The following is a 19,214-nucleotide window of genomic DNA, read 5'->3' on the forward strand; positions in this document are numbered from 1 at the left end:
GCTTCTATATCATCGACATGGCTTCGTTGTTGTTGCCTGCTGCCTATCTTGGAGGCTGCGTCGCCACCATGAGCGTATTTTCTTTCTTTTATCGGAGAGCTAAGAGTAAGAAATCATGCAGGACAAACAGAGAGTTAGTCTATCTTACTCTGAGCCTTTCAGATGTCAACACAGTCGAGCCCTGGTTTCCACGGAATGAGGCCAAGGAGCAGTATATAACGCTTCTCAATACCAAGGACCAGCTAGAAGAACAGCATCTCAAAGCAGCATTGCTTCGTCGAGCGATGGAAGCTGTGCAACGTGTCTTGACGATCCAGAGAGAGAAACCAGCAATGCAACAGTTGCTACGTGGTGGCTACATTGGTGAAGATGTCTGGCAAGACTTGATGGCAGCCGAGGAAGAAGTCATGGCAGAAATGCAGAGTGTGGCCCAAGAAGCAAATACATTTGCAAACGATTGGTCGAAAACTATATTCACTACCGCGGCTCAAATGCTGGAAGCTGAGAAACAGCAGGAATTAAAGCGGAAGATGGAAGAAAGAAAAGCGTATGAGGAGAAACGACGGGCTATCGAGCTTCAAATAGAACGAATGGAAGATGAAGTACTTGCTGAAAAATAAAAAGACGATTCTGAAGGATTGAAACGAATCCGTTCTTGCTCACTCTTGCCTCATACTAAGCGTTTTGCCTGTAGCGGCAATCGCCGGCTTCGATGAAACTTTGTAAGAATGCGACGGCTCGTTAAAGGATTGTTGAGCTTAGCCTAGCACACTCTTATCCACATGATACGAGCATGGATGAATCAAGACTATCTCTGAGTATCCGTGTTTCCTAGTTGATTGATGCTAGTCGAAAACAGGATAAGTTGTGCATGGGAAGATTAGTAGAGAAAACATACGGGGGCTGAAGCGGGATCAGCAACGCAATGCTTTCCCTTTTGATTTATTGGTTTTAATTGATTAGAGTGTAGGGCACCAGATCCAAATGTTAAGCGCGGTTTCGAAAACAGAATAGCACCCCTGAATGCTTAAAACCACAGCAAACTGCCAATGGTAAGAAACGCATGTGATCGGCAAAGTGACACAAATGCCAACATTTGAGGCGGCGCGGTCGTCCGCGAACTAAAATGTTGACATTGTGTGAATGTTTCACATGGTTGGGGAGCGTATCTCACTTAAATATTTTCTTTTCTCATGAGCACCGTTCATCGTCAGGATTGCAAGAAACAATTCTAGACCTTACAAACCAGTTAATTGAATATCCCCACGCTACATCCGGAAATCCGGCAACTGTTGCAAAAATCAACAACTGCGAGAATGGATAACCATATACTGCATAAGGGAATAAGGTTGCTAGATAAACTACTAGCTTCGAAGGGTGTGACAGAAGAGAATGATGCATACATCATTAAACGTGCTTTCTGTACGACCATGTAGATAATAGTTGTCAGCGACCAAGTTGCAATTCCATCATAGTATTAGATCTGTGTCCCTTACCACTATTCTTTTCTTATAGATAACGCATCTAAACAGATTAACAAAAGCTCGCAAGCTTCGATGAAGTGCACAATGTAGTGGAGGGTTGCACTAGATTTGCTGATCCTTTGTCTTTCCGTCCTCAGCAACAAAGAGAAATAAATGTTGCATCCTGTTGCCTTCTCTTTCCTTTTCGTATCTTTCCTTTAGCACCTTTGGCATGAGCAGTGTTGGCGTTCCAAGCATTGCAAAGGACGATGTAGGACCCGACGGTTTGGAGATTATGTCCGAGTTCATTTCGCTATTTTGCGTGACAGTGTTAGCCGCTGCCCTCGGTGCAAAGACAAAAGGGGAAAGTCTCGCAGACCTTACTTACGGCCGGGCGCTGGTGCTCCTCTTATACATCCTGTCGTGGTCCTTTTGTGCTATTTCCATTGTAGTCATTTCCACTAACGACTGTAAGCATGAATTTCCATTTTCTGGTTCATTTGACGCGAAAATTCATATACCCTGTCAAATCAAGTTAATCCCGAGTCCTGCGCTGCTGGTATCCTAACCTGCGATATATGTTACGCTGGCACCAAGATAGTCATCTATGCATGGTGAATAAGTACATCCAGTTCAAATGATTGTCTCTGGCTGATTCCGCTCTGCGTGCATTTCAGGCTCATTGAACGCGTCCACCTTGTAAGCTCTATAAGGACACCTCGACTGAAATCGACTCAGTATCGCATACATCTTTTATTATTGACGCCTTACATTGGAATAGCAACGTTGATGGTAACTAGATAAATCGATTGTCGTTGCTTGTCCGCATGCATCTAATAACCCTTTGCAGTTAATGTTTCGCTTCAGCTATCTCGACGAGAATGGCACTTGTTACATTGGTCTCAAGCAAATTGCCAGCATACCCCTCATGGTAATTCACAAATTATTATGTCTGCTTCCAAACCCATCCTAATGATATTACATTTGTTTGTAGATTTATGATTTTGTAAGTTGAACTTTCGTCTGCTGCGTGATCGTTGCGACATGATTTGTCTTACATCGATCTCCTCAGGTGCTGAATCTATATCTGACATTTCTGTTTGTCAAACCGCTCATTACCACCGGGCGTTCCGGCGGCGACCGTAAAGATTGGACAGAGACCAGATTGTATAGACTCACTCGCCGAACTTTGACGGCATCTTTAATATGTCTTATTGTTTCCTTTGCCAACATTCTCGTAGTCGTTATCACTCGAGGACACGAACGCGGTTTGATGTGCTTGACTATGTGCACAGCTGATGTCACTGTAAGTCATATGTCTATTGTTTACCAATTTTACATTATTCTAAACCAAGTACTTGCCAGATCAATGTCGTCGTAGTGCACTGGGTAACCAGTCAATGCTTCTCGTACGGTTGATATGGTATCTGAACATATTCTCTTTTCCTTTCAGGTTACTACGAGCAAAGGCAAAATGTCAGTGCGCAATACAACAACTGTCCATGGCGGTTGCAACACGAACAGTAACAGCGGCGGTTCGCCAACTCAACGTTTGTCCCGTGAGGATCTCATACTCGATGGACGTACCGTGTGCACTGACTATCCAAAAGTCTCAGTGTACGATCCACCAGCGGATGACAATGAAAGTCAGAGATCTATCCAAGTCTCTCAGGCCAGCATGAAGCCTTTGCAGGCACAATCATGACTGCCCTGAATATGCATGCATTATGAACGCATATCCCCCTTTCTCTCCTCTCATCCACAAATTGCATTATAATCATATGCCTTCTCTTTCTGTCATTCCATCATTTCTCAAGTATCCATGTTTCAAGCGCCCCAATACCTGTTACAATTATCGCATCAGTCCTTTTTCCAATTACACTACTGCAGTTAATACATTATATGTTTTCATCAGTAATTAGTTCTCATAGGTTGGTATACCTTGCCGATGGCACCTCTACTGTTACAATGTGGCACCACTTTGCGTATCGAGATTTTTGGACATTGGACGAAAAATGGCGCGTCTGAGAAAGCTCCGCGAAAGTAACGCGGAGCTGCTGCATTGTCGCCAGCTCCCCCTTATTTCCTGCATCACTCACTCTCTCCTGCTTCCCCACCGCTCTTCTTTTGCCGCAATCTCTACCTTCCTTCAATCTTGTTTCCGAAATGGGCACCCGACGAGGCAGTAGTCAAAGAACCAAACCAGACTTGGATATAGGCGACGGGCTTTTTAAAGGTATTTACATTTTTCTGCGCGGCTGTGAAAAACGCAAGTCTCTAATAAGAATGGATATACCAGCTGTAACAAAATCGTTAAGGCCTCGCAAGAGTCTGCTGCCGCGTGGACAGGACGATAGCGTGGATTTTCCATATGCATCCATCTCTGTCAGCAAATGTGGCAGCAGACCATCAATGCAAGCAAACTCTCGACGGTCATCACAGGTAGTAAAAGCATCAGAAACAGCAAGGATTTGAATTTGACAGGTTCACATTATGCTCCTAGAAAGTTTCGCCACGGGTAATTTGCTGCTTAATTGAAGACAGCGGAACGACCTGCGTTTTGGAAATTTGTCGGTGACACTAATGGAATACATACAAATTCTAGTCGTCCTTGCTGAATATTCGGTCGATAATTTTGATCAGCGTACTGCTTACAGCATTAGCATATGGAGCACATTCGTCGAAGCAACGGCAAATCGAACAATGCAAATATCACACCATCCAGGCATACGAGGAGTGGGCTCCGCACGTGGAACGCTTTTTGACAGAAACGATACCCCGATATCTGCGATTATATTACCAGGACATCTTACCATCCCCGACGATTATTACCAGCGAACACCAAGACTCTTACGACAATGATGATGAGGATGAAGCAGAAGACTGGAATCCTGCTGCGACGTCAACAGCATTGCCGCATGACGAAATACACGCCATTCTTTCGACCGCCAAGCAAGCGCGTACTCATCTGGACGAACAGCTAAGTCGTATCCGATCAAGCGTCAAGGCACATTGGTCAGACCAATTATCAGGGCTGCGTGCGATTGGAGAAAGTATTTTTTCAGAGATGGAGAAACTCAAAATACACGCGGAGCAGCAAGTGAGATTGAGAGCAAAGCAAGCATACATGGCGGTGATAGACGATACTGAACATGCTGTAATCCGACAGGCAGAAAATGCAGCTCTAAATGAAGTTCGCAGAGCCGAGTCATTCATTTACGCTATACGACTCGAAGTCGAAAGACGGATAGACCAACTGAAAAGACGACAGCAATCAAAAGGATAGGATACATTAAAGTGAATGATATATATGACAAGTACAAAAATAATTAAAAGTTCGAGTATAAATAGAAAGTATCCGTACAATGGTTAACATGAACAAGCAAATTTGCCCATATAGTAGCAAATGACCATAGCAATGAAAACTACAGCAAGTTGCTGGCCATTGAATGTGAGCTCGTCTGAAATGATGAGAACGTTATTGTTCTAATGCAAACTGTCGTTAGCACTGCTGCTCCGTTACAACATAGTACATAAGTTTGTCCTTACTTGTTGATTTTGCGGCACTAGTTTGTACCCTTTTGGCACCTGGAGCGAAGGAGAGGCAAGCGCTGCGCTATCTTGACATTGACTGTCTGGCGATACGCTGGTCGTCGAGGATGATAATGGATGTAAAGAATCACCGTCGTTAATGGATGGCTTTCTAAGGTTATTGGATGTCTCTGCTCCTGCATCGCCAGCGAGATTTGCATTGGTTTCTGCTGAAAAGATATAGCATCTTTTAACAAGCTTAGATCACGCTCAATATCAGATTCAAACGTTACCATCTTTGGTGTTTCTGGCGTTCGGGAGAGAAGAATTTGGCTGCTCTGCATGAATTGCTGCTGCAACGGTTCGGTCTTTCTCTGCCGTCTTTGTCAGCAGCACTGTGATGTGCTTGCCCTCCATATCAGCCTGTGTAGTGTATATCCTTATGCTTCGATGATCTGACACCATCTCTAGCCGGGTGCCTATGGACGGCGAGACTTTGACATCAAGACCTTTTGGATATATTGATTTGTGAATACGGATATCAGTGCACCAGTTCAGTTTTCCTGATGCTCCTTTTCGTGCTTTGTAAGACTGCGAAGGTTCATGCTTGGCGATATACTTGATCTGGTACGTCCCCGTTTTCGCTTCAAAATCTTCTTCCAGCACCTTGCCGGCCACACGTCGAATATATGGTGGGCATCCATACTGCTGCATAAAACTGCGGAGGTTTGCTACGCAAGCAAGCATTTCATCGCCCAATACTTTGGCGGCATTTGCAGGTACGTGACATTTATAGTCCATATTACAAATCATGGTGACATTGACTGATAAAGTTCGGCCATTGTGATCGACATTTGGAGTGAATATCCATCCATAAAGGTCAGTATGGCCACGTATTCGAACGTCGTTCCCGTCTGCAGGTACTGACGGATCTATCACGCTGGTGCTTGCGGTGTACACTGTGCCTGTCGATGAATCGCTGTCGATACTGGTGATGGCACAAATATCACTGCTTTTCACCGGGAACATGCTGCGTAAAAGCCAACGTACGAGGTACTCCTTTTGACTGAAGCGTTCTATTACCGATCCGTCCTCAAAGCGCTCGTCCCCTAGATATGGAGTGCACGTCAATGAGTCCTAACTGTGACTTATAATCACTAAACCCTGGTTTGTCTCACATATTTTACGGGCGCCAAAGCAATGAACAACGGAGCATAATTGCTCTGCCGTCCAACCACCTTCAATAATACCGTCCCCTCGCAACAAGGGTTGCTGACCAGAGGACTGCATGCGTATGTACATCTTGACATTTGCTTTTTCGCCTTTGCTGGTCCAACCATCCAGCGAAGAAGATAATTGTTTGAGAGCCTTCATACTGTCGGTTCTTTTAGCTGGATGCCGATGCGGGGGGTAAAGATGTTTGGTTACTGCAGGTGTTGGTTTGAGCAACGGCGTCGTCGTTCTCGTTTGCTTCCTCTGGCTCGAATCCTCACTATTTTGCTCATTGTCCTCTGCAAACGATTCGGCAGAATATGCAGTGTCATGATCAGCAAACGTAATCCGTTTCCTTGCGCTGACAGCATTGTTCGGTCTGTTAAGAGATGCTGCAGGCGACGCCACGGGCGTGGACAGTTGTGATGAGATTGGTGATATGCTGTAACCCGAAGAAGCAAAACTTCGGAGACTTCCAGACTGGTGATGTCTACTGGTGCTGTTACTGCTATTGTTAATGACCATTGACGCAAAAGATCAGTATAATAAAGCGACAGGAGACATAGAGGGAAAACATGACATACCCATTGCTTCTAACCGAACCTGCAGATGAAGGATGAAGACCATTGACGTTAAGTTCTGATAATCGTTCTGGTTGGTGTCGAGTGTTTGCATGAACTAGACTTTGCTGCGAATTTTTCTTTTGCGCTCGCATGCGATCTGCTTTCCTTTGCAGGTAATCATTGACTGCAGCGATGACGAGGGGACGCCGAGCTAAAGACTTTTTTGCCAATGCAGGCATCCACCCTTTCATAGTCTCTTGAATGACATAGGTGACATGAGTCGCGACCGTGGGACCGCGGACAGGCTCCAGTATCCAGCCTTGTAGCTAATAAATAAGGTTTAATTGGTGGAACAATGTAACTAGGACAGCAAACTGTACCTTGACGTGCGCACGGACCCTTCCAGGAACCTTTGGTATCCTTGGAGTTTCAACGCTTGTGCAAGCAAATACAATGGATCCATCCTGTGTACATTCAATTTTCTCGACTAGCGCGTAGTCCCGTGGTCTGTTTGAAAACGCGATAGGTAAGTCGCACAGATCTATCAAATTGTATCCATGCTCCATGTGGTATCAGGTAATACCGACGTTGTCCACTCACTTTGACGTTGCAGTTGCTTTGCTCACTTCATAGGTGAGAGACGTGGTCTCATTTAAATTTTCGACTAGGTTACCGTCTTCATAGCTTAATCATAAAAAAAGAAGATTAGCAAGGCATTTGGGAAACAATGCTTCTATTACTTACTTTTCGTCCCAAAGTTTCCGCACGCCAATCACATAAAAAATGGATTGTGGCGAGAACCCGTGAATGACAGCCTGACCTTTGAATATGCCGCTCTTCATGTGTACCACAACACCGCTCTTATGTTTCAATGCCTTCTTCCAACCGTCTTCGCTCACTATATGCTTCAGCGTTGACAATGCATTCTCGGCTTGATGAACATGGTAAGCTGAGGATGTCAGCATAGGGTCAATGAAGCCCAACGTTGGAGAAGGAGAATGCATGGGCGATGGCGACGACACACGTGTGCGATTTAGTCCAATTGAAAGAACGAGATTCACGTAGTAAGGTAAGGAAGGAAATAAAAGGTCACAGCCAAGGCAAAAGACAGAGTGCAGTTATTGTTGTTCTTGCAAGATGGAAGGTTGCACCCAAAGATTGCCTCGTGCAACCATAAGAATCAGAATGATCGTAGGGCTCCTTTTTTGGCGGTTGTGTAAGGGCCTTTTGCGTCAGGCTAGAGTGCCGTACCTTTTGCAAGGGAAAGAAGACGAGATTGGGGATATTGCTGTAGGAGGCCTGCCGCTTGCGTATGTGCTGCTTAATATTACGTGCATATCTGCTTTGCAGACGCAGATCTCCGAAAACCTACCGGTGGAAAAGCATTGTATTCCTTAAGAGATGTTAGTTTCATTCACACAACATGGATACTAATGCTTATCTATAGCGATTTCTCGACTTTGGTGTTCGATGTCTGGTTATTGTACTAACATAGATACAGTGTCTAACTGTATTACCAATTGTATATCAAATCTCTACCAGGGTACTGCACGTGCATCCTTTGATGATAATATATGAAACATAAGGAGCTCTTGTATTCAGGGCGATGTTGATTGAAATAGCAAACACTTTGCATCATAAGATCTCAAGTAAAAGATAAATGTCCACACGTACGGGGCACACGTCGAAAAAAGGGACTACAAAAATGCTAAAAAGCTATCAGATAATTGATACGATTGGGGTTTCCTTTCGTTCTAGAACAGTGCAAAGAATGGAACGATGGTATACATTCTCAAGGCAATTGGTAACATTTATTTCCAGAAACGGCGTGGATAATGTGATCATTGGATCGTCGCCGACCTTTCGTCTAGGCAGCTGCTCACACAGACTTTGAGGTCCGGTCATGCTTGGAAATTTTTAAAGTTTGTTGACAATAATATTTACAGGGTAAAACAAGGCAGTATCAATATGCTACAATGCGTTGGAATGTAAGCACTGGTATCCAGAGGCGTATAACATGGAAAAAGAGAGAGTGGGAGAGGTAAGGGAAAGGACAATGAAAATGGAATCAGCAAGCTATTGTCTTGTACGTGGGATACATTCAAGATCGTGAGTACCCTTGTGTGCGGACAGACATTGTCTACCGCAATAGGTCTGGATTCGGCAACGGGCACAAACGGGCATTGATCGCTTTTCCACGCCGCAGTTACCACAGACGACGGTGGTACTGGAACTTTCGCTGGAAACCGAGGAAGTTCTTGACTTTGACGTGTGAATATTTTCGTCCACGACGCTGAGACGCTGCATAGCCAAGAGAGCAGAGTGGCGCATTAGTCTTTGGTGTTCCAGCTCCCTCTTCATGGGAGGACGGACGGCAACGCACTTGCGGAAATGGACGAGAGCCTTATCAATCTTGCCTCTGCGCTGATAGATATGTGCACGGCAATGGTGGATAGTAATCCTGATAGCTCGACGATAGTCTTCTTGTTCTTCGGCGACCATATCCTTGGATGCATGGATGCCAATATCTTCGATGAGAACATGTGAGGCAACTTGAGCTGCGTGCACTATGGTGGAGATCTGATAGTCATTTTCGGTCGATTCATCCTTGAGTTGCTTCCCAAGCGCCCAGAGATTCTCAGCCACGGCCGAAAACCAAGGAGATTGATAGGAAGTATCTTGGTACAAAGGACAATGGTCAACCAAAAGTTGAGATACAACGACAACCAAGTCCAAGAGCTCTTGAGTGCAGTATATGCTTTCTTGAATGTGATTTTGATATTGCAAAGCTAGGAGGAAATACTCGGCCACATTGTCACAGCGTGTGCAGATCTGAGACTTTGCATCGTGGGTGACATTCTCTGACCTTGCTAGCTCCAGCGTCGCTTTGATAGAACCATGTTTCCATGCCTCTTGAAGCATAGTACGCTGGGAAGAGTTACGACGGATGAAAAACCAGGGTCTAGGCTCTTCCACTTGAGCTTGTGCTTTTTTTTCCTGCTCGGGCTTGATGGGGCCCTGTCCAACAGGCGAGAACAGGGGTTGGTTGGATAGAAGCATAGTAGATTGTGACGATATATATACGAATAAACGTGTGAATATGTGATGATAGACGAAGGCAAAGGAGAGATAATACACAAGGTAGAAGACGTATTTTTATATTGGTGAAGACACGTGAGATCGTCTTTCGCGTCGGCCGCTTAATCGATAGCTTTGGAGCCAAAGAGAAGTCGAGATTGGGGACAAGTGACCTCAGATGTATGTCTTGAAGAGCGCCGATAGGTTTGCGTTTCCGCAGATCAAAAAGATTCTTCAGTTGGCTCGAGACTCGACAATGTTTTAAAGCCCAAAAAAAACCTATACATAAAGATTCCAACCGCCATCGTTCAGTTTGTTGTTTTCCTGCAAAATTCCTGGTTCCCATTTGCTATCCTCGACTGCTACAAGGCGCTACAGTAGGATTATTACACATCAAAACTACCAAGTAGCTTCTAACTTGATTTGCCCATGATGGGATCAGGTATTGGGTGCATTGGCATCCATGTAGCACAAGGTTTGGGCGGGTTTGTTTTGGGAGCCACTGAGATTGCGTGAAGTTTGCTCGTGCAGAAGCCATTCGTTGCTGCTGTCCTTTAGTCTTTATCTCGCCTCATACAATCGGGTAGACTCGCCATTGCTGAATAAATTTTCGCGGTCAAATCTCCGAGCTCATGGAGAATGTTCTGAAATACAACTCATAACAAGCGAAATTTGCCATACACGTTGCTTTTTCATGACAGAACTTAAATTTGGGCAACGATCAAATGTTACACCAAACCAGCGTTTTTGTGGTTTCATGAGTCAATCCTGCGTTTTACCAAAACAAACTAGCTTCTGAATACGATAGATGCTGTGGACCTCAGGCTCCACATAGCTCTAGAAACTTTGCCTTTTCATCAAACGTTCGAGTAATCGAAGGAAAAAGCAAAACACAATGCCTTGTCCGGTTTGGCCAAAATTAAAAGGGGTCAATGTGGTCAGTGACACCGCATGCAAACCCAGGTCTCCTCATGCAAAAAGCTTCTGAAGATCCGAAATATTCAGCTTTTCGGTAAATATTTACACATTCCTGCTGGTCATACCTCCCCTACCTATGCAAGTTTAATGTACACACGAGTAAAGAGTTTCAGTTGGCTGAGATAATCATAAAATTAAGCTCACGAGATACGTGAGTTAAGATCCATGCAGTATAGTTTAAGCATTCTTATTGATAGAAAACGGACATGTTGCACAACGCTTTGTTTGTAAGTTACCTGGTGCCTCTCTTTCTTTCTCTTATGCTCTAACGCAATGAAATGAAATTGGCACTGGTGAAATGAATTGAAACAATTATCTCTCTCTCTTGCAAACTTGCTCTACTCTCTTCGTAATATACAACACAGTAACACTGGTCTTGGCATCTCAGCCTTAAAATTATGGTAATGCCGCGGTGAGTCCCCCGCCTACACCTAAGAAAAGATCTTTTCGGCGATTTGAAGTTTTACGGACTGGACTACGTTTTCGTATTCAGGGCATTGTGCTTACGTGATCACAATCTAACAATACGACCAAGTGATGGAAAGTGAACATTAGTTACCTCATGTATAAACCTAACAAGACAAAAGTGGATAGCCGGCCCAGGGCCTTTTATCTGCTACGTTCATAGACTTCCTCTCAAATCAATTGCTGTCATCAATACAAATTCAAAAAGTTATAAAGTGTCTGGAATCAAGATATCCCAAATAGATTTGCCATGTCTTTCTGACCGCATTAGTAGTCCTCTTTATGGGCCATGATAGGCACATATGTACCCAACTGGGCGTTGGAATTGCCGATTCTGTAAAAGACGTTCAGTTATTTCTTACATTAGACTGGGAGATAAAGAATATGCTCCCACTCTCCTCCACCTCCTTGTATGTCGCGGAAAAGCGACCAATCTCATTAGACTAATAGAATCAAACATTATTCATGTTTCGAAGAGCAATTAAAACGAGGATCACAGCATATATACTCCCAGGTCATCATAAACCAACGTCATGCCTCAATGCACTAAAGTTCTTCAACTTGTACTTACAGTTGTCAGTGAGGTATGTACAAAAGGTGGTGGTATAATACTGTAATGATGAAGTGCTATGTACAAAATGGGATATCTCTAGCTATACAATGTTGCGAGTGCGAGGATCTCTTCCTTGGTTATCATATTAAGCCATTAACTTGCAAGTTCTTCCATTTGGTTACTCTTGATAACGCAACGTAGAGCTGCCATGGCTGAATGCTGGGGATGGAGGCATACACCAACATAGGAGAGTGTCTGACCTTGAGCCTTGTTGATAGTCATACCAAGGATTGTGAGATACCGGTACTGGAAGAGATCAGCTTGATTCGGGGGTGAAATGACGATATTGCTAACGTGTGCGCCACTGATTATCTCGGCCTTGATTATATAGGTGTGCAGAAAATGGAGATTTATGCAGAGGACAACAACTGCATATGTCGTTAACGTGAAGGAGAACGAGAATATGGTTTACAGCACGGAATATGCTTCGGACAGACACATAGTAATCAGTCTTGGACGGATTAATCGTATTGCTGAAGAAGGAGGAGATGGAAATTTTCGTTGACATAAGTCCGTGCGCATCAATGGAGAAGATAAAGAAAAGGTGGAAAAAGGTACGACGGAGAGGATATCGTCATTTATAAGTGCTTACGAATGGGGACAATTAATTCAAAAAATACAATGGTCGCGCTCCTATTATGTGTAATGGAACAAAGGAACGATGAGAATAAAGAAGCTGTCTTGCTTTGTCGTTGCCCTATAGTATGAATGGATCTCTTATGAATATTTTCAATATAAATGCACGCATTTCTGTTGTAGAACATTTTCTCAGCTCAGTCTTCTCTAGAATAAACTACATGGTCAATTATTGTCCACCCGAGAGTGACTACTGTCTGTCTGTCCGGAAGCAAATCCCTATTCTGGATAAAATTATCACATCTCTTGACCTAGTTTCGGGTGTATGGCCCATATTGGAAAACATGGCCGCCCAATTCGATAGGCGGACCCGAAAATTTGGGTTGCCCAGCTCCTTTCAACGTTGAAATATTACGGCGCGTGACTGTCCATGGAACTGGAAAGCCAATCATCTGTAAGGCATGTTAGTATTGGAGAGCACTGCTGTTCTAATATCGTGGATCTTCATTGAAGCTTTTAATGTATCTGGATACATGAGCATTGGTGAGATATTTTCTATGTAATGCTCAGATCCATTTGCAGTAGCTGTCGTTAAATTAGAGTCTTGACAGCGGAAGAACATGATTCCAAGTGTTCATTTAGTGCTTAAGCAAGCCCGTGTCCTTGATCAGCAGGAAAAAACAGAGAAGTACGGCGCGACTGGTTGTTTCAGGGCGCAAGAAAAGGATGTTGTTATATTTTTGGCAGACATAAACAGGTTCAAAGGATGCTGGAGTTGGTAAGCGCGTGATGCAATTGCAAATTCGTGGGTTGCACAAGTACAACCTTAAAATTCAGTGATCCCTTCCTCCTTCCTCTGGTTTTTTTTTCTTATTTTCCTTGAATCGTCCCTCATGGGTGACAGACCATCTCCAAGCAAACGCCGTCGCCAGTGCGAAACCTGTATCAAGTAAGAAGACAGATCAACTTTACGTAGATACAGCTCGGAAAGCTCACAGCATTTGGCCGTACCAAGCTGCCGAACGTCACGAAAACAGTGCGACAAGGGCAACCCCTGCCGTAACTGTGCGGAAAATAACCGCAAATGTTTATATGCAGTCGAGTTTCCTTACAGCGATTTGAGTCGTGAGGAGCAAGCGGAAATTCTGGAACGGTTATTATACGAAGCCCGAGGCAAATTCGAACTGCTGAGAAACTATGTGGAGCGCAACGATATCCAGGATTGGGAATCACAGGTGGCCCTGGCAAGCACCAAAAGAAACCTTATTCGCAACATACGACTGGAGGCGGATATGTACGACTACATGCGACGGTACACTGCCAGCTGGCTGGTCAATGTATCGGCACCGGGTCAGCCAGAGTGGCGCGTGCAGGATAAAGTGTTTCGCGGTATCTTTGGACGCAACAGCCGTATCCTGGAATTGATGGTCAAGTTGCCCTCGGAGACGATCCCGTCAGTACCGCGCTTCTTGACAGAGGAGAGCGAACACATATCAATCGATGTTGCACGAGCAATGGTGTCGGTGGAAGAAGTAGAAATGATGATCGCTCTCTACAACGACTGCTACTCGTTCTCCGCACTTCCCGATTTCATTTCACCACATTTTGACAAGAATGGAGAGTACGATTTATTGCTGAGCTCTGTCATGACGCTCATGATGTCGCACTGTGTCAACTTGCACGCCATGAAAATCGATCATCATCAAACTATATCGCATGCGTTCTATTTTCACACTAAGGCTCTCAGGGATGCCCGGGCGGCACGGGGAGTTGATATCATGACCCTGCATGCAACATTCAACCTGATGCTGTACGAGGCGGAGAATGGATACTTGCAACAATGTGCCATGTCCAGACAATACATGGCAGTAATGATCGACATGCTCCATGCCCACTATGGTAATATGTCCGTGTGGCAGCAAAATTTGTTGCGACACTTGCTTTGGGCGATCTTTACCGCAGATGCCTCGAGCCACAACATGATGATGCAAGAACACGTCCTCTGCTCTCCTTACATGCACGTCCACAAGCAACGGCCTTCTGATCAGGCCTTGCAAGTTGTCGATAGGCTCAAGGAAGAGTACATCTATTTCCGATGTCGTTTGGCAGAAAATATCCGGCTCATTTGGAAGGCATGCTATGCAGTCAACAGCCAAGCAGTTGATGGGGCCGAGATCAAGGCGCTGGAGGACGAGATGTGGAGACTTTACCGTGAGCTTCCAGACTGGATTACAAGCGATCAGGCGCTTGAAGATATCGTGATTGAAAATTGCAAGGGATATGAATGTTTCTGCAGCTTGCCAGATCAGTATACTCGCACACATCCTATCTGTCACCGTTCGCTGGTCGAGGTGTGGATGCGACGATTGCGGTATCATTTTCTGGTCGAATGGCACGGAGCATGGCTTTATCTGTATCAAGTGTTCCTGCCCAAGCCTGGAGATGTCATTCAGCTTCCTTTCATTCGCTGTCTGGAGCACGGCAAGCTCATGGTGGATGTCATGGACCGTTGGGCAGACGATCCAGACTTTTTCGACTGCTACTGCTACCCATCCCTGCGCTCCCTTTTGGTAGCCTCCCATATCCACCGCTACCTTTTGGAATCGGAGCATGCAGAAGTACGACAAAAAGGATACCAGTTGCTGTTAAAGCTGTTCTCCATCATACAACGGTCCAACATATATCACATGTATAAGAATACCAACTTCATCCTCGGCATGCAATCTGCATTCAATCTTCTTCAACAAGATTTGTACCAACGCAGCGCAAATGTTACCGAGATATTTACCTCACCCGAAACTGATACCACTAACATCACCAACGACAACAACAACAGCAATCCTTACGGCGTTGATTTGCGGATGTTTTCTGCAGCTGCGTCGTAAGGAAAGAAAAAGATTCATTTGGATGACAAATTTGATAATAAAAATGCTGGGATAAAATACCACAATTCTTGTTCTTGTTCTTGTTATTTGTCTTTCATTTTCTTTCGCTGTATGATGGAATTGGGATAGAGAAAAGATAATACAAAAGGGGATGAAGGTAATTGATGCAAAACAAATAAACGCAAAAATTGGTATGTCTTATGCCTTTTCTGGAGGGGCGGCTTCCTCCTTTACAACATTGATTCCAAAGTACCGCTTGTTCTTGTAAATATTCCAGTAATACTGCCATCCGAAGGATACGATCGTAAGAAACGCCACGAATGAGAGCATAACGTAGACCGGAGTATTCATAATGTAAGCGTTGTAATGGTATTGGTTACCATCAAAGATCAGCAAGACCGCGTTCACGAAACCAGTGTGGACAAAAAAGTCCAAGCCCAAGAAAAACAAATAGGCGCCCATCAGCGACGTTGAGAACACAATGATGTAGCTTTCCAGCAGGAAGACCAAGAACGCAAACAGCACACCCATGCCAATAATGAAGCAGATCCTGGCCACTTTCTGTACGAACAATGGGATTAGTATACCATGAAATACAAATCAGTGATCTTAACTACGAGTACTTGCCAGTTGTATAACAAGATTTGCCCTCCATGACATGATGTAAATCGATAGAAAGAAACCTCCCATTGCTTGTTTACCCAAATATTAGCAAAGTGTCTAGTGCATGTTCGAACAGAGTACTTACTGCCCACGCCATAAAGGCCCACTGGATAGAAAAACATAAACAGGGCAGCGCCAAGAAGTCCGAGGCCGACACTGACGCAGATGTAAGTGATTTCGTTGTTCGGAAAGCCTCCTGGTGGCTCGTTGTTGACAAGACCAATCCAAGTCATGAATGCAAAAAAGACAAAACCAGTCAGTGCTAAGGTCGGTCTAAAGAATCGATAGCCGAAAAGCATAAAGTAGACACCAATAAGAATGCAGACGATGCCAGTGAATCCTTGCGCGACGCTGATGCCATATCCATAGGTATCTAGATAGGGATAGAAAACCGTGTTAAATCAATGATGGGACATAAATGAAGGGAAGATCAGGATGGATACTTGCGCCATAGATAATCGCTCCAGCACTGAGAGTCACAGCTTGTTCCATCATCATCATCGTCGTTATCAGAGGAGACAGTCTCGGTAGCTGTTGCAGTGGTAGTGATGGTTTTTGTCACAGTCTTGACACGGTTGTTACCGCAATACACCGTTTCAGTTACAGTTTGCCACAGTTGCCGCAGATTAGCATCGACACCTTTTGTGTCTATCTCTTCAAAGTCGGCGTTTCCATTGCAGACAGCCGCCCAGTCTTTGTATAGACTCAGTGTTGCTTGTACGTTATCACGTTTCGCCAGCCGTATTGCTGCTGGAGCGTTGGTAGGCTTGGAAATAGATATATCGTTACTTGCCACAAATAAGAACGGTGTCGTTGGAGTGGGTGTTGGCTGGATCAAGAGGTCTGCTTGAATTACTAGGCTCTTTAAAGACAAAAGTAGGAATAGGAGGAGAGCTGCCAGCGTGCTCCGTGTCATTGTATTGTATTTTGGGGAATAATGAAATTGGAAAAGAAAGAGTTGTCAAGGCAGAACGGTTATAACTATAGGACCGTCGAGAGTCCATTGTTTTCAGATTTCCATTATTGATCCAAGATGTAACCTTTTTTTATCTGTCTAAATACTGTGGTATGTTGGAACATATGGAAGCGCCGTTCTGGTTAGCCAAAGCAAGCATGCCGCTGCCAAATTTGGATCGTTGTTTTGTCGCAGAACATGGGGCATGCCAACAGTCTGTGCTACCGCATCACCTTGGTCCTGTAGAGTTATTTTTATTTTTACAACTACATACATTCTATTAGGCACACCTTCCATGTATAAGCAGTTTGTATGTACGCATCGGTTCAGATCTCATGCGCCATATGCGTGCTCTGAACACTCCAGCGGTTTTTGAACTCATACTGCAGAATGTCGCACCCGAGGAACCTCTGTTACACTCTTTTTCATAATATTCAAGCTTTAAACCTGCTGGAGGGTATAGTGACCATATTTTTCTAAACAATTTTCTACGTCCTCTTAGGAGGCATGCTTTGGGATACTGTCTTCCTGAAAATAATATATTCTTGAAGGGCTCCCAATCTTGATCTATCATCAACCATCCTCAAACCATGAATCGCTTCCTCCATTATGTACAGATATCGAACGCGAACGTAATGCGATTCCTTGTATCAATAATACCAGCTGATTTCCACCATGTTAACATCTCAATAATACAATAGGAGTACATCACTTTGTACTGCTATGTTGTTTGAATTGAAGACTCGTGTACGTTCAAACTACACTGGATATGGCAGACGATTATTGTTAAATACTGTATCCTCCTGTCCAGTATCTCTTCACTCAAAAATCTCGAGTCATAGCTTTTTAATTAGATTATTCTGATAGTTAAGATTATGTAATACCATCAGGGAATTTTAAGTTCTTCAGTAGCTGCTCTTAGGCTCGTTAGGATGCATTTCCACGTCGTTTCTGTTGCGACGGTTAATATTGCCTAGGCTGATACCACAAAGCTGACAAAAGTTTGCGTTACTGCTAGATACGCCAAAGCTTGACAAGATATCCATCTGGTTGTTGCCAGTGTGTGACAGAATGCTTCCATTATCGCTGTGCATTGTTCTGGAAATGACATCGTCGTCTTTAAGTTCCAGACGATCCCTTTTGAACTGCTTGATCAACAGATAGCCCGTGATGACCCCTAGGTTAGTTGGTAAGCACTGGTATCAGTCAAACCCACACGGCATCGATGTTATTCCTTTCAGACGTACAGTCAAACGCATATAAATCCGCGGACAATCCACCCATGACTCTGCATGATATCAGGATACCCGTTGCTATGTTGGATGCAATGACTCCCACACTTGATGGAATGATTTAATTAATCCAAGTATTATGGTGCAGAATTTCCACTTACGAGAAGATGATTCCGTCAGATAGCAACGACTTGTGCAGACTGTTGTAGAACATGCGATAATGCCTGTAAATAACCATCAGGAAAGCAACGGACAAGAAGACATTGCTGAGAATATCAAGTCCCAGCTTGGCCAAGGCGGGCCATTCGACTGCAAATTGAGCGTTAGATATGGCTCTGAAAGCATGCAATTCCTAGTTTTTGCTCTACGTACGATTATGCAGCTAAGTCAACAGCAACAGAGATAAAAAGAGGATTCGTTGTCAGCATAGACCATTTTTTAGACGATTTGCCTTTTTTTAGCTTACCACGCAGTTGCCCATGGTATCCTTATAAGTGGGCACTTTTCCAAGCGTGGCATACAGAAATATAAGAGCAATGTACCCGATATTGATGAACGAACCAAAACATATCAGCCACGTTGCACGCTCATAGCAAATCCATGCCTTGTATAGAAGAATTGATTGAATGCAGCATCCTCCCAAGTTTACAGCCACAATAGAGACCCAATATCGCTAAAGCTGAAGAGATTAGATAGGTACTCAATAGACATACAGCCAATTTGGACCTACAAATTCGCAGCTCACGTCTGCCAGCGGATTCAATAAGCTGACCAATATCACAAAGAATGCCAAGAGAGTTTCCACGAGCACCGCCAGATGAAGGATTTTTCGGGAACGCCGCATCAGCATGCTGGCATTGATAACTTGCCATATTACACACGTAAGGCAGATGCTCATGTATACTAGGGTGTATGAAGCTTCGCGATAGTACGCTCCTTGTTTGGGCGAGATTGCTGGGATTGTATTATTCGTGCTGTCAGAAGAATCCATTAGAAATAA

At 44.2% G+C, this 19,214-nt stretch overlaps 8 protein-coding genes across 8 annotated transcripts; 4 read left to right on the forward strand and 4 right to left on the reverse strand.

Moving 5' to 3' along the window:
- Window positions 1-17: 17 nt before the first annotated feature.
- Window positions 18-620, forward strand: VTP01DRAFT_392 (uncharacterized protein; the record flags this gene model as incomplete). Its single annotated transcript, XM_069382544.1, has 2 exons — window positions 18-105; window positions 163-620. The coding sequence occupies 2 exons, from the start codon at window positions 18-20 to the stop codon at window positions 618-620; spliced, it is 546 nt and encodes a 181-aa protein (XP_069244812.1).
- A 1,075-nt stretch (window positions 621-1,695) lies between these two features.
- Window positions 1,696-3,168, forward strand: VTP01DRAFT_393 (uncharacterized protein; the record flags this gene model as incomplete). The annotated part of the gene is made up of 8 exons (XM_069382555.1): window positions 1,696-1,933; window positions 1,999-2,077; window positions 2,141-2,255; window positions 2,314-2,394; window positions 2,458-2,469; window positions 2,536-2,769; window positions 2,829-2,852; window positions 2,917-3,168. 8 exons carry the CDS (start codon window positions 1,696-1,698, stop codon window positions 3,166-3,168), a joined length of 1,035 nt encoding a protein of 344 aa, XP_069244813.1.
- Window positions 3,169-3,629: 461 nt separating this feature from the next.
- Window positions 3,630-4,749, forward strand: VTP01DRAFT_394 (uncharacterized protein; the record flags this gene model as incomplete). Its single annotated transcript, XM_069382566.1, has 4 exons — window positions 3,630-3,699; window positions 3,763-3,905; window positions 3,967-3,981; window positions 4,069-4,749. 4 exons carry the CDS (start codon window positions 3,630-3,632, stop codon window positions 4,747-4,749), a joined length of 909 nt encoding a protein of 302 aa, XP_069244814.1.
- An 83-nt stretch (window positions 4,750-4,832) lies between these two features.
- On the reverse strand, window positions 4,833-7,773 carry VTP01DRAFT_395 (uncharacterized protein; the record flags this gene model as incomplete). Its single annotated transcript, XM_069382577.1, has 8 exons — window positions 4,833-4,949; window positions 5,013-5,224; window positions 5,288-6,103; window positions 6,173-6,714; window positions 6,791-7,095; window positions 7,150-7,276; window positions 7,370-7,453; window positions 7,514-7,773. The coding sequence occupies 8 exons, from the start codon at window positions 7,771-7,773 to the stop codon at window positions 4,833-4,835; spliced, it is 2,463 nt and encodes an 820-aa protein (XP_069244815.1).
- A 1,072-nt stretch (window positions 7,774-8,845) lies between these two features.
- VTP01DRAFT_396 (uncharacterized protein) lies at window positions 8,846-9,829 on the reverse strand (the record flags this gene model as incomplete). The annotated part of the gene is made up of 1 exon (XM_069382588.1): window positions 8,846-9,829. The coding sequence occupies one exon, from the start codon at window positions 9,827-9,829 to the stop codon at window positions 8,846-8,848; it is 984 nt and encodes a 327-aa protein (XP_069244816.1).
- A 3,543-nt stretch (window positions 9,830-13,372) lies between these two features.
- VTP01DRAFT_397 (uncharacterized protein) lies at window positions 13,373-15,364 on the forward strand (the record flags this gene model as incomplete). Its single annotated transcript, XM_069382599.1, has 2 exons — window positions 13,373-13,428; window positions 13,495-15,364. 2 exons carry the CDS (start codon window positions 13,373-13,375, stop codon window positions 15,362-15,364), a joined length of 1,926 nt encoding a protein of 641 aa, XP_069244817.1.
- Window positions 15,365-15,562: 198 nt separating this feature from the next.
- VTP01DRAFT_398 (uncharacterized protein) lies at window positions 15,563-16,943 on the reverse strand (the record flags this gene model as incomplete). Its single annotated transcript, XM_069382610.1, has 4 exons — window positions 15,563-15,925; window positions 15,992-16,056; window positions 16,113-16,400; window positions 16,475-16,943. The coding sequence occupies 4 exons, from the start codon at window positions 16,941-16,943 to the stop codon at window positions 15,563-15,565; spliced, it is 1,185 nt and encodes a 394-aa protein (XP_069244818.1).
- Window positions 16,944-17,887: 944 nt separating this feature from the next.
- VTP01DRAFT_399 (uncharacterized protein) lies at window positions 17,888-19,205 on the reverse strand (the record flags this gene model as incomplete). The annotated part of the gene is made up of 6 exons (XM_069382621.1): window positions 17,888-18,159; window positions 18,230-18,321; window positions 18,376-18,523; window positions 18,587-18,596; window positions 18,681-18,887; window positions 18,945-19,205. The coding sequence occupies 6 exons, from the start codon at window positions 19,203-19,205 to the stop codon at window positions 17,888-17,890; spliced, it is 990 nt and encodes a 329-aa protein (XP_069244819.1).
- Window positions 19,206-19,214: the final 9 nt, after the last annotated feature.

Source organism: Rhizomucor pusillus, assembly GCF_041956525.1.
Source record: "Rhizomucor pusillus strain CBS 183.67 unplaced genomic scaffold VTP01scaffold_1, whole genome shotgun sequence".
NCBI classification, from domain to species: Eukaryota; Fungi; Mucoromycota; class Mucoromycetes; order Mucorales; family Lichtheimiaceae; genus Rhizomucor; species Rhizomucor pusillus.